Source organism: Gallus gallus, chromosome 2 (assembly GCF_016699485.2).
Source record: "Gallus gallus isolate bGalGal1 chromosome 2, bGalGal1.mat.broiler.GRCg7b, whole genome shotgun sequence".
NCBI classification, from domain to species: Eukaryota; Metazoa; Chordata; class Aves; order Galliformes; family Phasianidae; genus Gallus; species Gallus gallus.
The window spans coordinates 16791617-16809837 of NC_052533.1; the positions used below are offsets into that span (position 1 = coordinate 16791617).

Sequence of the window (18221 nt, forward strand, 5' to 3'; positions counted from 1 at the left end):
ACTGAACAGTGTAGGAATTAGCATGATAATGAAATAGTGAAGTTTTTTCCAAATGAACTTGGAGAAAACTACCTTTCTTTTTTCCAACATTTTTTCCAAGTTCACTTGGAAAAAACTACATTTATTAGAACAAGTTTATATGCATGCTTTCCCACTCCCAACACCTAAAATGTCTAAGTATAGCCAGGAGAAATGCTGTCTCGAGCATTCATTGCAATCATAGCATCATCTAGGTTGGAACAGACATTCAAGATTATAAATTCCAACCAAAAACCTGACCTACTGAATTCCATCACTAAATTACATCTCTCCCTTCCCTGAATTTGGATTATGGTATTCAGTGTAATGATTAACGTGGCTGGATTACATTTCAAAATAATTCTTTAAAGTGAAAATGTTATAATACGGTGTAATTAAATCTTTAAAGAAATACTCTTTTTTTCCCCTCAGGAAAACAAAGAAACAGACTGGAGCCTATGGATACCATATTTGTTAAACAAGTTAAGGAAGGTGGACCTGCTTTTGAAGCCGGACTGTGCACAGGTACTGTTCTTCTATAACACTGATGGGATATTTGTATACATGATGTAAAAATACGATTTAAGCTTCTACATACAGTTCTATATTCCAGTAAACTTTCTTTCATTACGGAGTTTAAAACCTCTTGTTGAAATTGTCATCCAGGGATTTTTGTCATAAAAACGCCACTGTGTACTTTCAGGAGGTGCTATGTATAAATGTATTAAGTCATAAAAGTCTAAATACTCTTGTTTGTTATTTTAAGGCTACAAACAATTATGTGATAAATAAAACGGCATGGTAGGCTCCTATTTCTTGTGCTTTATTGCCCATTGATAACAGCAAAGCATTCGGGTTTTTGTCCTTCAAATTACTATACTTCCTTCAAATGAAGTAATAACCTAAGTCTGTCTCTTATTAAATTGCATTCAGTTGCTTAATCTACGATCTCTGGATCAGGCAGGAGGTTTTTTCTGAAGTGCTAGGTACTTTTTAACGCCTTCATTAAATGTTGGAGGAAAAAAGCTATGTTAGAAGGGAAGGTCTTAAAATGATAATAAGCTACGTAGATGGATTACAAACACAGATTTCTATTCTATAAGGCAAAACGTGATTCCTGTGAAAGGACTGTGTTTGTGTAGTCAGTGAAGTCTCTGTATTTTCTTTTGAAAGCAGTTGTGTGCTGTATTTGTCTGTATTAGAGTAATTCTTGTACATTTCTTCCTGAAGAAATAAAAAATACTGTAGGATGATCTGCAGTTTAAAAACAATTCTAAATGCTGCTTTACAGCGTATGCTATATATATATATATATTTTTTAACTTCTCCTTAAGTGGTTATTGAGGGAAGGGTTATGTTGGCATTATTTTAAGGCTATTATATAAAGAAATGTTTTGGCTTGATAAAATGCAGCATATGTTGAAGTTGTACAGAGGAGCCATGTTAATTTCTACTCTGTTCAGTGTTTGCCAAACTAAAAGAGATCAAATCTGTAGATGTTTTTATTATTATTATTTTTAGGCATAGAAGCGATCTCAGGAGTCCAGAATGAAGAACAAAAAAATACATGCAAAGATATGTTTTTAATCTACTGGAATATTCTTTTTGGAAACCCTGCCGATAGTCACTGTATCTAATTAGGTCATGCTACTTCTTCGTGTTTATATCTTGAAATATAGGAGTATATTTCAAACTCTGTATTGAAATTACATTTTAAAGCACTCAGAGAATGAACAGCAGGGTACACCGCTTTACTTCTGATACAGATACTAAACATTTATTTTGTAGGATGAATTGTATTTGCATTTTGACTTCGTTTTATAGTCACAATAATGGAAAGAAGAAGCTCAAAAATTTAATATTATGTAGTCACGTTTATCATCATTACTGTAGGGTCTTTTACTTTGTAATACTAGCAGTCCTAACCCAAGCTTCATTACCCAAAATCAGTATGCTGTGGTTCAGGAACTTACCTGGCTGCTACTCAACAGAAAGCTTGGTCAACTCTCATAAATTTAGGGAATGGCGTATCTTAAATGTGAGACAACTCATTTGGAGTATTTTTGAATGCTCTTGTAAGATTATCTTGTCTAGAGTTAGAGAGATCATACTTACATATCTGACATCTGACGCATTTCATTAAAGAGAATGTATCGCTGCGTTCCAAGCATAAATATTTTAGATAATACTTACTGAAATGCAGACAACTGAAATATATCTGTGCTTCCCACGTCTTCGTCTACATGCTGTGATTTATATTAGGCAGGAATATCAAGGACTAAAATGTGTTCAGAAAAGGAGATACTGTAATGTGTTTAGATCGAATACCTTTATCAAAAGTATTCAATGGACCACTGAATTGATAATCGAAATATTATTTAGGTAAAAGCCTTCATGTTTTTCTACTCTATTTTGCAATTCAGTCTCTGGCCTTCCTCTTGATGTGAACCTGAAACCGAGCAAAGTTGTGTTCTTCAGAGTTGGCTGCAACTGCTTCTTTCAAGTAGCCAGTTATGCAGTGTGTCCCACTTGAGGGTTTTTTGGCAGGTTCATATTCTGGTTCATTAGATGCATGCTTTCAGAAGACTTTTTTCACTGCTGTGTTTCTTTGAAAAATAAAAACTGCACAAAAATAGATAAGATAATATGACCTACTTGCAAAGTATTCCTAATTGCATTTTTCTACAGGAATATTGAGTAAAAGATCTACATCTGTGGGCAAGTTCCAAAACAACCTGGAAAAAAGCCAGTTTTAAGTTCCCAAGAAAAATCTGATGTATTCTATGGAAGTCTTGCCATAGGACCTGAAAGGACAGAGTTTAGAGAGAGAAGCACAACTTTTCATTTTTCTACAAGATTTTGGAAGGATTTACTTTGGTGTGATGTCAAGTATTTCAAAATTAACTTAGTTTTAATGAAGGACATTTAGCTTCTCAGCCTAATTACTTAGTGTGACTGTATGCGTGCGATGCAGGTATAGGGTTTACCATACGTTGCAGGTGCCTAGCAATCCATGTGACTGATAGTAGTTGTTAATAGTTCACATAACAGCCTGGGTTGGAGGGGACCTCAACAATTATACATCAGTTCCAACTGTTGTATATACAGTTATATATGTTGTATATACAATTATACAACAACTAGTTCCAACCCCCAGCCACCAGCAGGGTTGCCAACTGTTAGATCAAGCACTAATGCTACGACAAGGAGCTTCTTATTTCAGTTCTAAAGAATCACATTCACTCAGTGTTACCTCACATTTCTCCCCGTCAAAGAAGAAAAGGTTTTCACTTTACAGTGAACAAACAAGTCTGCATTTACAACATGGTTATGTTCTGTCTATCCTTGATTTCCTCAAGTTCTCTGTATGGAGAATGGAGGAAGCCTGAGCACACTGTCTTCCAAACTGGCTGCAGATGTGAAACGCCATTGTGTTTCCACAGGGTGCAACGTGATTGTGAACACGTGTTCTTCATGCAGAGATGCAATTCTGTTGTGGCACTGCTGTCTACCCTAAAAAGTTCCACTTTTTGTCTCCAAACACAGGAGCATTCAGTAGCTTTGGACCCTGGAATAATCTGTATTATAAAGTGGCCTGCTTTCAGCAACTTGGTCTCAATATATAAAACAATGAGATAGGATTACTGAACTTCCTTTGTTCTTATGTAAATAGAAGCCAATTAGTCCAATTTGCCAAAGAACAGGAAACGTAAAGAAATCTCAAGTGTGTGTACAGACTCTCCAGAATCTCTCTAGAATCACAGCAGGGGCAATCACAGCATATCCTGTCCTGCTGCAGTCTGATCTGTTCAGCTCTTGTGAGACTGGAGTAGCCCTGCAGGGAGAGATCAGATCTGTTCTGCTGCTGCATTAGAATGAGAACGTCATATGGTGTTTTGCATCATTTATTCTGCAACTGCGCAGTGGCTTTGCAGAAGTTGGGAGTAAAAGTGAGTTCTCCTGAATATTTTCTGATAAACATTAAAAAATAGCACTATATAGGGGATAATAAAAGTAGCGTATTTTATATCTTATATTTTATAGTTGATTTTTCCTTCTCTTACCAAGTGTCTGCATTTCAAGCAAAAATTTGCATCCTCTCCCTCTACTCTAGCCTGGGGAAGCCACACTTAGGATACTGTGTCCTGTTCTAGGCTCCCCGGTTAAAAAAAGACAAGGATCTCCTAGGAGTCCAGTGGAGAGCCACAAAGATGGTAAAGGACCTGAAGCATCTCCCTTACCTGGAGAGGCTGAGTAACGTGGGTCTGTTAAGCCTTGGGAAAAGAATACTGAGGGAGGGGTCTGATTCATGTTTATAAATATCTAAAGGGAGGTGGGAAGCAAATGGATGTGGCCAGAGTTTTCTCAGTGGTGTGTAGTGATAGGACAAGGAGCAATTAACTAAAACTTGAACCTGGGAAGTTCCATACAAAAATTGGGAAGAATTTCTTTATGGAAAGGGTGGTGGAACAGTTTGCCCAGAGAGGTTGTGGAGTCTCCTTCTGTGGAGATGCTCAAGATCCATCTGGACGCCTACTTGTGTGACCTATTGTAGGGAACCTGCTTTAGCAGGGGGGTTGGACTCTATGACCTCTAGAGGTCCTTTACAGCCCTTGCAATTCTGTGATCTCCAGACTAGCAGAGCTATATTCCTTTCATAGCTTAGAAAGTAAGCGAAAGAACTGAGGGAGGTCTTGAGGGTGGAGAATGATAACCAGCAAATAAAGTGGCACACAAAGTTTTATGAAATAGAAAATATTACACCTGTTTAGTTACCTGATGTTATATTATCACCTAATTAAAAACAGTTGGAAGATCCATGTGGATTGATACATTTGGAGCTTCCTGGAGTCTGTTTAGGGAACCTGCACAGGGCACGCATGTTTGGAGCACTACTGCCACTGAGTCAGGCTGAGTCTTCAGACTGAGCTATTTTTCCTTTGTCTTTGATTTGAGCACATTAAAAGAACTCAAAAGACTTTCAGTTTTAAAGTGGTGTTGGAAAAAGCCATTCCCTTTGGTTAACTTCGCATGGTCCTTTTTTTTTCCAGTTCTTTTTTCTCCAGCAGCCTTCTAAAACTCTCCAGGCCTGTAATCCTTTTAGGGACCATTTTCTCCTCATTAGTAAATTCAAGATACTTCTGTTCTTCTGATTGGAGATGACATCAATACTGTTTTTACTGAAGGAATAGAATGGGTTTTTCATCAAAAGCTGAAAATAGCTCACAAGGCAAAGTTTTTCATGTCTTCTCAGTGGTATATTTGCTGCTTATGATGAGACTGAAGTTTGATGAACTTTTTGGAGAAATCTGGTAAAAGTAACATTAGTTCTAAGGGCTGATCTGCATGGATAAGAAATATACCATTATACTGTTGTCCAAGAGGTGCTGAAGAGATGTAATGTCTTGAAAACAGCTTGGATTATTTTGATGAAGTAGGGACCTGGAGCACCTATCAAACTATTTTTTGCTTTTCTCAGAAGAAAGAAGTACAAAATGATAGTATTTGCTGATAATAAAGGAGGAGCATACAGTTATCTCTGGGAGTGTTCTGAATTAATGTTCAATTTTGTTTGGAATGAAATACCTACTTAAGATCTGCTGAAGAATTAGGCATAATTCAGTATGTAGTGTTGTACATCTAAAGCTTTATTTTGAAGACTGGATGCTTAAGTGTGCCCATGATATAGCTTATGCCTGTTTCTTGTTTCTTTCTGTGATATTCTGGGTGACTTACTTGGAAGTTTAGAACTGAACATGTCCTATGAAAAATCTTGTAACTTGGCATCCTGTATATGTTCACAAGTAATTTTATTACACATCTTTAATTTTCTTCTTCTTTTGTTGTTTATTGTGACATACAGAAATGCAAAATGAAAAGGAGGTGAAAAAAGTGTAGACAAGTTGATTTAAGGTAAAATTTTGGTTTTCACAGGTGACAGAATTATAAAAGTCAATGGAGAAAGCGTTATTGGGAAGACATATTCTCAAGTCATTGCTTTAATACAGAACAGGTAAGATCCTACTTTTCTGTTGTATTGTAGTTGCTCTTTATTGTAAGCAGGAAATCACTGCTTATAGTGGTTCTGACAAAGTCATCATAACATTTTCCGTAGTGTACATTCAGTATTTGTTTCCCTGTATTTTCTGAATACTGGCAAAGGTTTGAGAATGGGTGTGCTCTATTGTGCCAGTCTATTTATGTCAGTACTTGTCCCCTGTAAGCAAATCACACCGAGTGCTCTAGAGTAAGGTTGTATAAACTTAAAATTGGCTTATAAGGGCTGCATAAACACTCACATGTTTCTGTTTAAATTAAGATCAGGAAAATCTACTTTGTTTCTGAGGTCTGATAACTAGAGATCAGCGTATCTAGTAAGAGAAAAAATACTATAGAGGTATAGTAGTTTTGTTTTTTAGTAGTAGTTAGTTTTGCACTAACCTGCAAAACATCTGCAGTACATCTCAGCTCTCCTTTTTATTGGAACAAGTTAGAAACCTTGCACAAAGTTGAGAAATTTCATTATGTATTGCTCTTGAAGCTGACAGGGGCTTGTTATATCATGTCTGTACACAAATCCAGGTACCACTTTCATATCTAAGATCTGTCTCCACTTTCTCTATTTTCTTGGTGTCATTTTCTGTTCAATAGGAACAAATTTCTAATGCAGTATTATGTGGGATGGAGATGTATTATGATCAGCATGGAAAAATGTTTTCTAAATAAATGTTGCATACCCCAGTCCCTCATTAGTGAATCTTCATACATTCATACTTATGTTTACAGATAGGAGCAGGAGAAAGAAGATCCTCACATTCCTAATTTAGTATAGATTTTATTCAAGATATCACACAGAATGTGCATGTCTGAGGTTTCTGAAATGGCAAAGCTCTACCTGAAAGTATACTGAAATGTTCAATGTCATTAGTATTTTGTGTGCAAGAGCTGGAAAGATGGAATCTGTCTTCTTCATAACCTTTAAAAAAGATTGGAGGTAACACCATGAATCATTTTTTCATTTTGTTTTTGTAAAAACATTAATATTGTACAGTAGTTTATGTCTAAGACACAGGATATAATTGTTTACTTTGAATGATGTACCTGTTGGACGTGTAATGAAATCTGGTAAGATTTCTGTTAAATCTGTTAAGACTGATCACATCTTCCGGTGACACAACGAGACAGATTCTGAACTCTAGATCTGCCTGTGAATGTAGATTTCTTCAGACCTATTAGTATAAGTAATGAGCTGTCCCTCACCAGAGTGCATTCCCTCCACGCTGGGGAAAAACAAAACACACCTGAACATGGTTCTATCAGTGATTATCTACTACAACTAGAAATGGTACAGCATGCTGCAGAATCTGTCTTCCTGATTTCCACAAGTGCAAAGAAGATAAAGATACTATTGTTCATTAAGAAATGAGGGTATTTGTTTACCTGATTTGAGGCATGTGTGTACACCATTAATTAGGTGGCTTTCTATGAGAAGATTAATGGATAAGGGAAGAGCAACTGATGTCATCTACCTGGACTTGTGCAAAGCAGGTGATACTGTCTCATCCTTGTCTATGAAATGGAAAGACACGAGTCTGACAGATGAACAACTTGGTGGATAAAGAATGGGATACAGTGGAATCGAGTACATGCTTAACAAGTTTGCAGGTGACAGCAGGCTGTGTGGTGCAGCTGACACGTTGGAGGGAAGGGATATCATCCAGAGAGACCTTGACTTCCCGTGCAGTTCAGCCACGCCAAGTACAAGATCTTAGGAGTGTTGGTGGATGAAAAACACGAGCCAGCAATGTGTGTGCTTGCAGCCCAGAAAGCAAGCTGTGTACTGGGTCACATGAAAAGACACATGACGGCAGGTCAAGGGAGGTGATTGTCTTGCCCTACTCTGCCCTTACAAGACCCCCACTGGAGTGCTGCATTCTGCTCTGGGGCCCCCAGCACGAGGAGCACAGGAACCTGTTGGAGCAAGTCCAGAGGAGGCCATGAGAATTTTGGAAGGGCCACAGCATCTCTCCTGTGAAGAAAAACTGAGGGAACTAGGGGTGTTCAGCCTGAAGAAGAAAAGGGAGACCTCAGTGTGACCTTCCAGTACATAAAAAGGCCTGCTGGAAAGCTGAAGAGAGACTATCAGAGAGTACCGTGACAGGACAAGGGTTACTGGCTTTAGAGTAAAAGAGGGAAGATTTAGATTAGATATTAAGCAGGAAATCTTCACCATGAGGATGGTGAGGCACTGGGACAGGTTGCCCAGAGAAGCTGTGGATGTCCAATCCTTGGAAGTGTTCCAGTGGTCAGGTTGGTTTAGCTTTGGGTTGCCTGCTGTTGTGAGAGGTATCCCTGCCCATGGCAGGTGGGTAGGAACTTAAAAGATCTTTAACATCCCTTCCAAACCAAACTGTTCTGTGATTCTATCGTAAGATCATAGCAAAAGATTGTGTCTGTTTGTGAAGTTGTTTTTGTTTTTTGTTTTCTTAATGGAAAATATAATCATTGGGAAGTCTTCAACTGAAGATCTTAACAGGTAAACACCATAAAAATAGTTCGGACTCCAAAATTAGTCAGGTGAATCTTCCTTGTAGCTTACAGGCAGTCATGGCTGTTTGTGACAGTTTCTTATATGACTAAACGAATTGGCTCTTTCTTTACTGGAAAACAGTTATTTTTGAACTCTGAGCGGTTTGTTCTACATGTCAAGATTTTATTTCTTGTGCTGCTAGTACCATTTTGTGGTAAGTGGAATTGCTGTACCTTGTACGTACCTTGCTTTAGTATACCATTCCTGTGTCAACATTGGTATTCTAGATCAAACTGATGGTCTGTTTATGTCAGTATTCTCTCAGACATTATTCAGTAATGGTTTCTTGGAAGAAGAACGTGAAAACATTGAAATATAGTGTGTGTGGCCCTGAGCCTATCCAGTGTACAAATTTACTGACACAAAGATTTTGTCTGCATCACTTGATTTAATGGGCCTCGATAAGTTGATCTTGCATAAGTTCACTTTTGAATATATTTAAAGTCTTGATGTTAAAATCACCCATTTCATCACTACAGCTCTGGTTTGCGTCTTAGCTAGTTTTTCATCCATCACTTCATAGTTTCTTTAGTGAGCTTTGTGCAGGAGATTTGCTGAAAAGCCTTTTGAAAGACTGAGTTGTTGGCTGGGATCTCCTTTATTCGTGACTAAAACTAATTTCATTTATAATCTGTATTGTATGATGATTTTCTAGACTTTTTAATTGCAGTATTTTTAATTAATGTTTTTAATTACATTCTCAAACATTGCCAACTGTAAATGCTTGTTCTTTCATAAATGCATCATCTTCAGAGCACTTTATGTAAGAGTACAATGTATATTATCCTTGCAACCTCTGAAGGGTTGTCCCCACTCGTTGAGCAGTGAAAATCAGCTTGGGCTTCCTGGTTTTTGGATCAGATTGCTTTTGCAACTTTATTTTCCTAGCAGTTCACTGTATTTCTGGAAAGCAGTTCAATTATAGATATTTGTTCTCATCTTAGAACGTTGCAGATTTCAGAACTTAGTCAGCTTCTTCGTGCACCAGGATGGATAATGTTAGCACTTCAGGTTTTTTTCTCTGTTTTAATACCTATGTTTTGGTTTTGTTTGGGAAACAAATAGCAATAATTTGGAAATAACTAGCCTTTTGTTTCAGTGCTCCTGCCCAAACAGCGCTGGTAGATTGGTAACTGAAGAGCTGTTTCTCTCAGAAGTGTTCTAAGGAGATAGAGTGTGGTATATTTTTGTGGCTTGCAAGTCATTTCCTTGAGACAGTGATATTTACGTGCTTTAATTCAACTTTACCTGTAACTAGCCCAAGCAGGTCCTGGTGCACCGGGGAGCTGGGAGGCCCAGACAGCAGAGTGTGCTTTGATTCATCCAAAATGCTGTCTTCCAGATGCTTATTTTTAGATATCTTATCAAGGTGAACGTATGTTTCCGTGTGTCTTATATTAATGGCTGCTGGCTGTAAAGGTTTTGTTAAATGCAGAGGAAATGCAGGTCTTCTTGGAGAAGCCTGAGATTCTGTCATCAGGACAATGATGTGCCTGAAAGATGCTGCTCACTGAGCAGGGGCTGAGGACATCAACAGTACTGTGTGCTCCATTTTGTTGAGAATTGGAATAGCTGGACTTGATAATCTTGAAGGTCTTTTCCAACTTAAATGATTCTGTGATTCCATGCTGGATTCATACGAATGTGTTTTGATGTTGAAATGAAGGCTTCCTGTAAATCCTAGTGGAATTGATGGATGGACTGTAATTGAAGCATGTTTTGTATTGTTCTTGGAAAAGTTTTATTTTTGAGCTGTGAAGGACAGTATCTGTTTTCCTCTGGTTGGAGAGGATAAAGTTAAGCTTGCATTGATTACTTCCTCTGAATAATGAATGGCACACCTCAAATGAGTTTCTAAAGAGAATCATTTCCTTTAGAGATTAGTTGGAAGATCACTGTAAGGTCTGGGTTTCCGAGTCTTTGAATTTGAATGTTAGTTTGGTTCATTAAGAGTTTATTCTCATCTGTTTACATAATCAGCTTGGAGATGTGCAGATTAGTAATGTAAAGTCCATAAATTATTTATGGTTCTATTTAAAAACAAACCAAAAAACACATTCTGATTGCCAACTGTTTCTTGGTTGGTGCTTTTCTTCTGGTTTCTTTTTGCAAACCTGTCTTGAAAATTCTGTTTATTCAGAAATGTACAGCTGAGCTATTGAATTTGTTGCATAACTACAAAAGAACGCATGAGAATAGTTAGCACGATGACAGCCCATCATAGTGCCTTAGTTTGATTCCTCTGAGTCAAGTTTAAATTTTGCTCGGAAATGGTGTAATGAAAATCATTTGCATGATGGATGTCCCTGAAAATTCATAATACCGTATCTATTGTTTTTGTGTAAGCTGATGCTTACTTTGTGTCATGTTTTTTATTCATGTTTTGTTCGTTACATGTATGCATGTTATAGTACAATAACTGAGAACTGTTGCTTAATATACTTATTTCTGATGCTAGAATTGAAAAACGCTGAGTGCTCTGAAAAATATATGGAGTAGAATGATCCAGATTGTCTTCAGAAGGTTCTGTGGGCAAACTGGAGTGGAGTGGTGAAGCAGTTATTTGAATAATTTATAAAACATTCTTCCTGAATGGAACATCTTTCTTCTTTCAGATGGCTACCAAAGAAAGTGTTAAACTTTTTAAATCCTTTTTTAATATGTACATTTTTTGAACAACATAATATATTTGTATAAAACGATTGTTCTGTGTTGAATTGTAAGTAGGAGAATTTCATTTATATAAATTTGAAGATGAGCAATGCTGTATATCATACTGTTAATTTCCAAAGTTTATCTTGCAAGTAAGTATTGATTAATAAGTTGTCTGTTAGGATTTAAGAATAAATGTAAGCATGTTCTATCCACATTTAGGAATGGAACCTGAACACTTCTTAGATACCGTAGCTTTGGGCTTTTCCTTCTATTACCTATTACTATGTATAATTACTGTTATTATTTCAATTTTACAGCTAGAAAATAGTTTAACACCCATACTTTATGCAAGAGTCTCTCCTGATGGCACCACTGGCAAAGAATCACTTAAAATAGTTTTGCTTTTTATGCCTTCAGTCAAAATGGGAAATGCTTTTGTAAATACACATGGAAGATACAGGTCAATGTTTTTCTTGGTCTTAAAATTCAGTATTCTGAAAAACTCCAAAAACGTTTTTTAAGATTTGCTTTTCTTAGCTGTGCGTAGATCTAAAAGGAGTAAGTGTAAACCTCTCACTGACAATCTTTGGTTTCAAACCTAAATTAATTTGTGCTTTTTCGGGGACACTTCTTTCAAGATGAATAATGGATTAAGTGTATTGTGAAACCTAATACCCTTACTCTGCTATTTTGGAATGCAGCCTTGTTTCTGTGGTCAGTAACAACTGGAAAAGGAACTGCAGATGAAAACATTTTTCATGTGTGAAAGCATAATAAATCACATATTAGAGTTTTGAGATGACAGCTTTCAGTTCTGCAGGAATAAGAAATAGCGATCTTTTCCAGTGCTGTCATAGGCTGACTTGTGTGTTCTGAAGTTCGTGGCTGGTCTCTGTGCTGCTTCTGTCTTTTCTCAGCAATGAATTGCACTGCTCAGTACAGATAAGCTCAATCCTAGTCTGATCTGTGCACTTGGGTTATTTTCTTTTGGTATTTGTGCCTACTTGGTTTTTGTTTTTTGTTTTAATATCCTTTCTTTTTTTGTGGGATTTCTGAATGTGAGATCACTAGATATCACATATAATCTCTTTGTTTTTTGTTTTGTGAGTCTAGTTAAAACAGTCTGTACCAATCAGTTCATCTCATAGCCCTTCTCTGGACCTGTTCTAGTTCACATTTAATGAATGTGAACAAAGTGTTACATTAACTCAGATAACATAAAAATGAATTCAGCTGTTCTTTATCCAGTGTTATGAGTATATTCTTCATTCTTGCTCATGAAAAGACGTTGCTCTGATATGTGCTAGGTGTAGATCTCGCTGCTTTGCAGTATTTGACTCTGGATAACCATTAATTAATTCGACATCCAGTGCCCTGATTTTGCCTGTATTTAAATTATGTATACTGAATGGAACGGGTGCCAGGATCTTTATTTATCGCTTCATACAAAGTGCTGCTTTTGGTTTCAGCGATTTATACCGACAGCCTCAACACTTAGAAAAAAAAAAAAACGTGTCTTCTTCACCTGTTTTTCAGATGTCATTTGACTAAGTAGGCTTAGGTTGATTCTGCTAGGGGGTGGTACAAGTCAGTGCTTGTCTTACTATTGCCTGACATTTCATGTAATTTCATTATGATATTTCCCCAGCAAAAGGCAAGTTTTACTTGTGCTCAAAGATGTGTAACCTTGTTTTGTCTGAGAAGCTCCAATCAACTAATACATATCAGGACTATAAGTAATGAAACAAAACCCATGAAGTGTACTGGCTGAGTGTACTGGTTTTAGAGAAAATGCAGATGTACTCTTCAGGCAGATTTCTGTTCTACTGTTATTTGCTCAGACTCTGACGGAAGTTAATGGGTCATCTTCGTAATATGAATTGAAAATATTTTCCTAAAGTTGACATGTGATGTTTTTTTTGTTTCAGTGACAGCATGTTGGAACTTAGTGTTATGCCAAAAGACGAGGACATCCTTCAATTGGTATGTTTATGAGGCTTACGTTCAGATATATGCTGACTAAGGGAAAATGAAGTTTTGCTGTTGATTTTGAAGTCTTTCATCTGTGATACTAGAAAGTAATTAAAATGTTAACATTTAGTTGTTTTACACTGATTAGATGTTCTCCTACTTCTTTGCCACCTCTGAAATTTCAAAGGACTCCAAATATATGGGAGAACACCTGCTTCATATGATATTTCTACTATCTTGTTTAAAAGAGAAGATAATCTTAAAATGATGTCTATATATTTTTATCTAATTGTCTACAGCTGCTTGTGTTAGAATTTATGAGTGGGGTCAGTTCCTGTAACTAGCATTTCTGATTGTAAAGAAACTGAGAATCATTACTAAATTTGAAATAATAAATTAGCATACGGAGCTTAAAATTAGTTCTTATTAATAACTCACTAATTCTTAGTACGTGTATGTAAAAACAAACAAACAAAAAAAATGCAGTGTGATGAATGCCCTGAAGGTGATTACCAATTTTTAACATTGTAACTGGTGAACCTCTGTTTCAAATTTAAAGTGACATCCTGCTTATAGGTGAGGTGATTCAGCTCCCATTTAGTGTCTCTAAGTCCAAAAGAGCTGGCAATGAAATACTATATGTAAGCGTGTATTCTGAATAATTGGAGGAACACCCAACATATTGGCATTCAGTTTATTTTATAATTGGAAGTAAAAGAAGGGAGATGACAGTGAGTAACGTAGATTTCCTGGTTCGCAGTCAGAAAACTGTTCTCTGGTCTACACAGGAGTAGTAAGACTTGATTTTAAATAACTGCTAAGAAGGAGCTGTGAATTTTATTAGCTGTATTTTCCAGCATTAAAGGATGAGTAGGCCAACAGGCTAAGTCTGGTAGCATGGACATAATATTTTGAGAATATTTCGCAAAGAAATAATCATTATTACAGGAAAGGCTGGGGCCGTGGAATGAGTTTTGGTAGTATGAATAAGTTGGTGAGTGGGGAGAGCTTTTACAAACTGTGACTGTATAGGAATATAAAAATAGTGGGAGACAGTGTCAAAGGCTTTGCTCAAGTCTAGGTATACTGCATCAAAAGCCTTCCTCTCATCCACCAAGTGGGTCACCTGGTCATAGAAGGACATACAGGTTGTATGAGTTTCTTCTGATTGCTGCTGGTCTGCTCCTGTGTTGGGTTGATAGATGATAGTGATGCGACATGAAGGAATTTCTCCTCCTGTTTGCTGTGATGCATTTTCTTGGATAAAAACAGGCCTGACTTGTGGACTGTTGGTTCCATGTATCGTCTGCTAGAGGAAAGCTATGAAGAGAAAGGTGTTTTTTGTATTCTGCAAGACTGACCGTGGAGTGTACTCAGACCTATCAGAAGCAAAAGGTTTCAGATAGCTGCAGTTTGTTATGCAGAAAAGGTGTCAGTCTTTGATAGCAGAGTTGCAACACCTGAAAATGCAAGTAATAGAAACGAACGGCATTATACAACAGAAGTCATTCATCTGTCCTGTGATTTTTCTCCCTTGTAGAACATCACAGGGAGAAATATAGTAACTTTTAAAATAACTGTTAGCATCCTTTTGAGACATGATCCACTGCTGTAACTTCAGTCAAACAGAAAATGCAGTGATTCCTCTGAACACAGCGATTAATAATCTTCCGCCCTCAGATGTTAGGATCTAGCTGTTCTAATGATGAGATTTGGTAAATAACTTGGCTCAAAGCTGAACACCCACATTTAAAATGCCGTACTTTTGGAGTAGCAGCCCAGGATGTTACTCCCTTTACTTCTTGTTTTCAGATAACAAATTGTATTTTGTTGTTGTTTGCTTGTTTTCTATTCTTATCCTTTTCATTAATGTTATCTTAGCTTTTTCTGGAAGTTGTATGGCTGAATAAAGTACAAACCTCATGGCAAATTCTTATTCCTGGATGAAGTATGGCAACAATCTCTGTAGTAGTAGTTTTCTGTCAGCATAAGTTCAAAATGAATGATGAACTGCAAAGTACAGTACCCTTACTAATACAGGAATTAAAACACACTTGTGATAGAAATCTAGTAGTAACATTAAGTTATTACCATAGTATTTTAATGTTTTGTTGTTTGGGATTTTTTGACATGTGTCAAATTTCACTAAATATCTTCATGTGGTATTATGTAAACTGTTGACATAAATGCAGGTTTTCTGCACTAATAGATATTGTAGTAGCCAAAGAAAGGTTTATCTGCACAATTAGGAGAAAATATTTTCATTATATTCAAGAATGATCCTGGCTGTGTATGTTTGTATTATCAGTCTACTTGGTGTGGTAATGACTGGTTAGGAACATGAGTACAGTTGCTTGCTCCTATAAATGTTAAGATAAAGATAAACCTCAAGTTTAGTCTTTAGAAATGTTGTCTATGAATTCTATTGAATTTCCCGAGAACAGTGCTTCAAATCCATTCATTAGTAGAAGCAGTGGAGTGTTCCAGCCCATGTTTCATTGCCTGCTGTGACATGCGTGCACTCCTTACTTAGAGGGGAATTACATGTGAAATTGTGTCATTAGTGAAGTCACTGTCAAAGTCATGTTCATTCATTCATTGACCTGATCTTGGAAATGACATTTTGGGGATGCGGGGAAAGAATGTTTAAAAGCATCTCTGTTCACGGCAAAACCTTAGCCTTGATAAGAACTTTTTTCTTCATGCTTCCTCCCAAAATTGAGATTATTTTACTTAAGGTTATCGGTTTTGTAACTTCAAACTATTTCATATATATTTGATCTTAGAAACTTACTAAAGTTTGCAATCTGAGTTAGACTGCTTATATTTTGAAGCAAATGATGCAGAAGAGTAGGTGAAAGGACAGATGACAAAGTTTTAGTGCAGATGGACTTTGATATTCTTGAGAATTAGACCAACAGATGCCTCATGACGTTAAGTGAGGAAAATATAAACTTTGCTTGACATGCGTAATAGCCTCATGTGTTAGTGCAGAGTAAGAGAAAATGAGCCAGAGGTTACAGTAGACACCAGGGTCAGTGAGTGAGCAGTGTGCACTTGTGAGTAAGGCAAGTGACACGCTGGGCTGCATCAGGGGCACTGTATCCAGCAGATTGCAGATGAAGAAGGTGTTACCTTCCACCACCTGAAATACTGAAGAGGCTACTCCTGGAATTTTGTGACTAGTTGAAGGAGGATGAGAAAGAACTGGAAAAGTCCAGAAAAGAGCTACTGAGACGGTCAGGGTCCTGCAACATGCAGCCTGTGAGGAGAGAGGTTCAGGAGCTGGGATTTAGCCTTATAAAGAGGTGGCTAAAGGGTGATCTAAGAGCAGTCCACAGTTATTCAGAGCAGTTACCAAGATCATGGAGATGCGGTTTTCTCAGTAGTATCTTAGGAGGTTCAAATTACACATCAGAAAGGGTAAAATAGGAGCACTTTTTTTTTTTCCTTTTACTGAAAGGGTACTGTAGCACTGGAATCATTGCAGATGGTATCTCCATCTGTGAAAGTTTTTGAGACACAGCTAGACAAAGCAATGGCTGAATTGGAGAGTGTTGGTAGTAGCTCAGTGTTGAGTGGTAGATTAAACAAACAAATGTATTTATACATTAAAAATTTTCCTCGTGGCTTCACTTTTGGCTGGGAAAGTTTCAGAATTTCAGCACAGATGTCTGATTTTCCAGCTAAGTTCGTCAGATACATTTTTGCAAACTGAGTGAAGAGGACCATCTTCCAGAGCCGTGCCAATAGTGTTTCAGGCTACTCTGGAATGAAAAAAAAAAAAACTGAAGGAAAGAGAAGTAAGAGCACTAGGGTTTTAGCCACAATATTCAAGGTTCACATTGGGTCATCCTGTTTGTTTTCATGAATTTTAAATTGTTTATATAAATTTTTAAGTTAAGGCAAGTGTACATGGCTAACTCAGGTGAACTGACGAGGATGCTGAAAGAGAAATGAGAGGTAGGGACAAGTGGTTTTTCTTTGTAGGCAAAACAAGGATTGGCTGGAAATACAGGAATGCACAAATGAGATGGGAATACAAAAATAGTAGATGTGATAAAAAGGGAAGGAAAACAGGACTGTGGGAGTCATTTAGCTTACCAAAAAGAGATGACAGTAGAAGGGCTGAGATAGATATGCTGGTAGCCTTTACTTTTAAAGAAAAAAATATACATAAAGGACAACAGTGCCTGAATTCAGAGCTTGAGAATAGACTGTGATACCTGCTTGTTGCCAGACGACCCATGGGAATGTCAGTCTGTGGTTATCAAATGTATTTTGAACAGCAGTCTTTCATCTCTTTCCATTTATGGTTTTAATTAAAGACAACTTGAATGTAACCATTTTGAGACCAAAAAGAGGAAGAGAAGGTTATAATATAATCTGTGTTTCAAGTTAGATCTGCCTCCATAGAATTTGTATAGCATTTTTAACCTTTTTCTGAGAGAAATTAGGAATCTTGTATGTGTTAGTACCGCAGAGTTCATGTAGAGACCACATCTTGGTGAACCATATACTTCATCTTCTTAATTGTATTTAATCAGTTGTTGCTGTAAACAAATTTAATACTTGAAAAACACAAGAAGGGTTCAAATGATGACACTCTTCAGTCGTTGAGAAGCTCTCCATATGATGCAAAGGTCCGGTGTAAATGCATTCTATAGGGAGATTTGAAATTGTTGTGCCCGCTTTTGGGTCAGCCTTAGTGCTGACTCCTGTCAGTAGACTTTGTGCTGGGGGTCTGTGGGGCATGGGGGCCAGGCTTTTGAGATATGCTAACGTTGAAATTTACCTGTTCGCTGATTGCTCCTTGTTAAAATAAAGAACGTAGCGCACAAGTCACTGAATTTTAAGGTGTCAGGCACGTTTTAAGATAATCACTCTTCAAAACTTCCATCTTGAATAGGATCTGTTGCATGATTTGAAGCTGTCCACTTGGAAAGTTATTTTTAGTGTAACTTATTAATGTTTATAAATGTGTGCA

The 18221-nt window shown here is 37.1% G+C and overlaps 1 protein-coding gene across 5 annotated transcripts in view; it reads left to right on the plus strand.

The window, feature by feature from the left end:
- ARHGAP21 (Rho GTPase activating protein 21) overlaps positions 1 to 18221 on the plus strand; it is a 109885-nt gene that overhangs the window by 59817 nt on the left and 31847 nt on the right. For all 5 annotated transcript variants that reach the window (NM_001398251.1, XM_015281380.3, XM_015281382.3 and 2 more), the window contains exons 4-6: positions 451 to 543; positions 5953 to 6031; positions 13192 to 13246. In NM_001398251.1, the coding sequence (NP_001385180.1) occupies positions 451 to 543; positions 5953 to 6031; positions 13192 to 13246 (227 nt within the window). The remainder of the gene's footprint in view (positions 1 to 450; positions 544 to 5952; positions 6032 to 13191; positions 13247 to 18221) is intronic.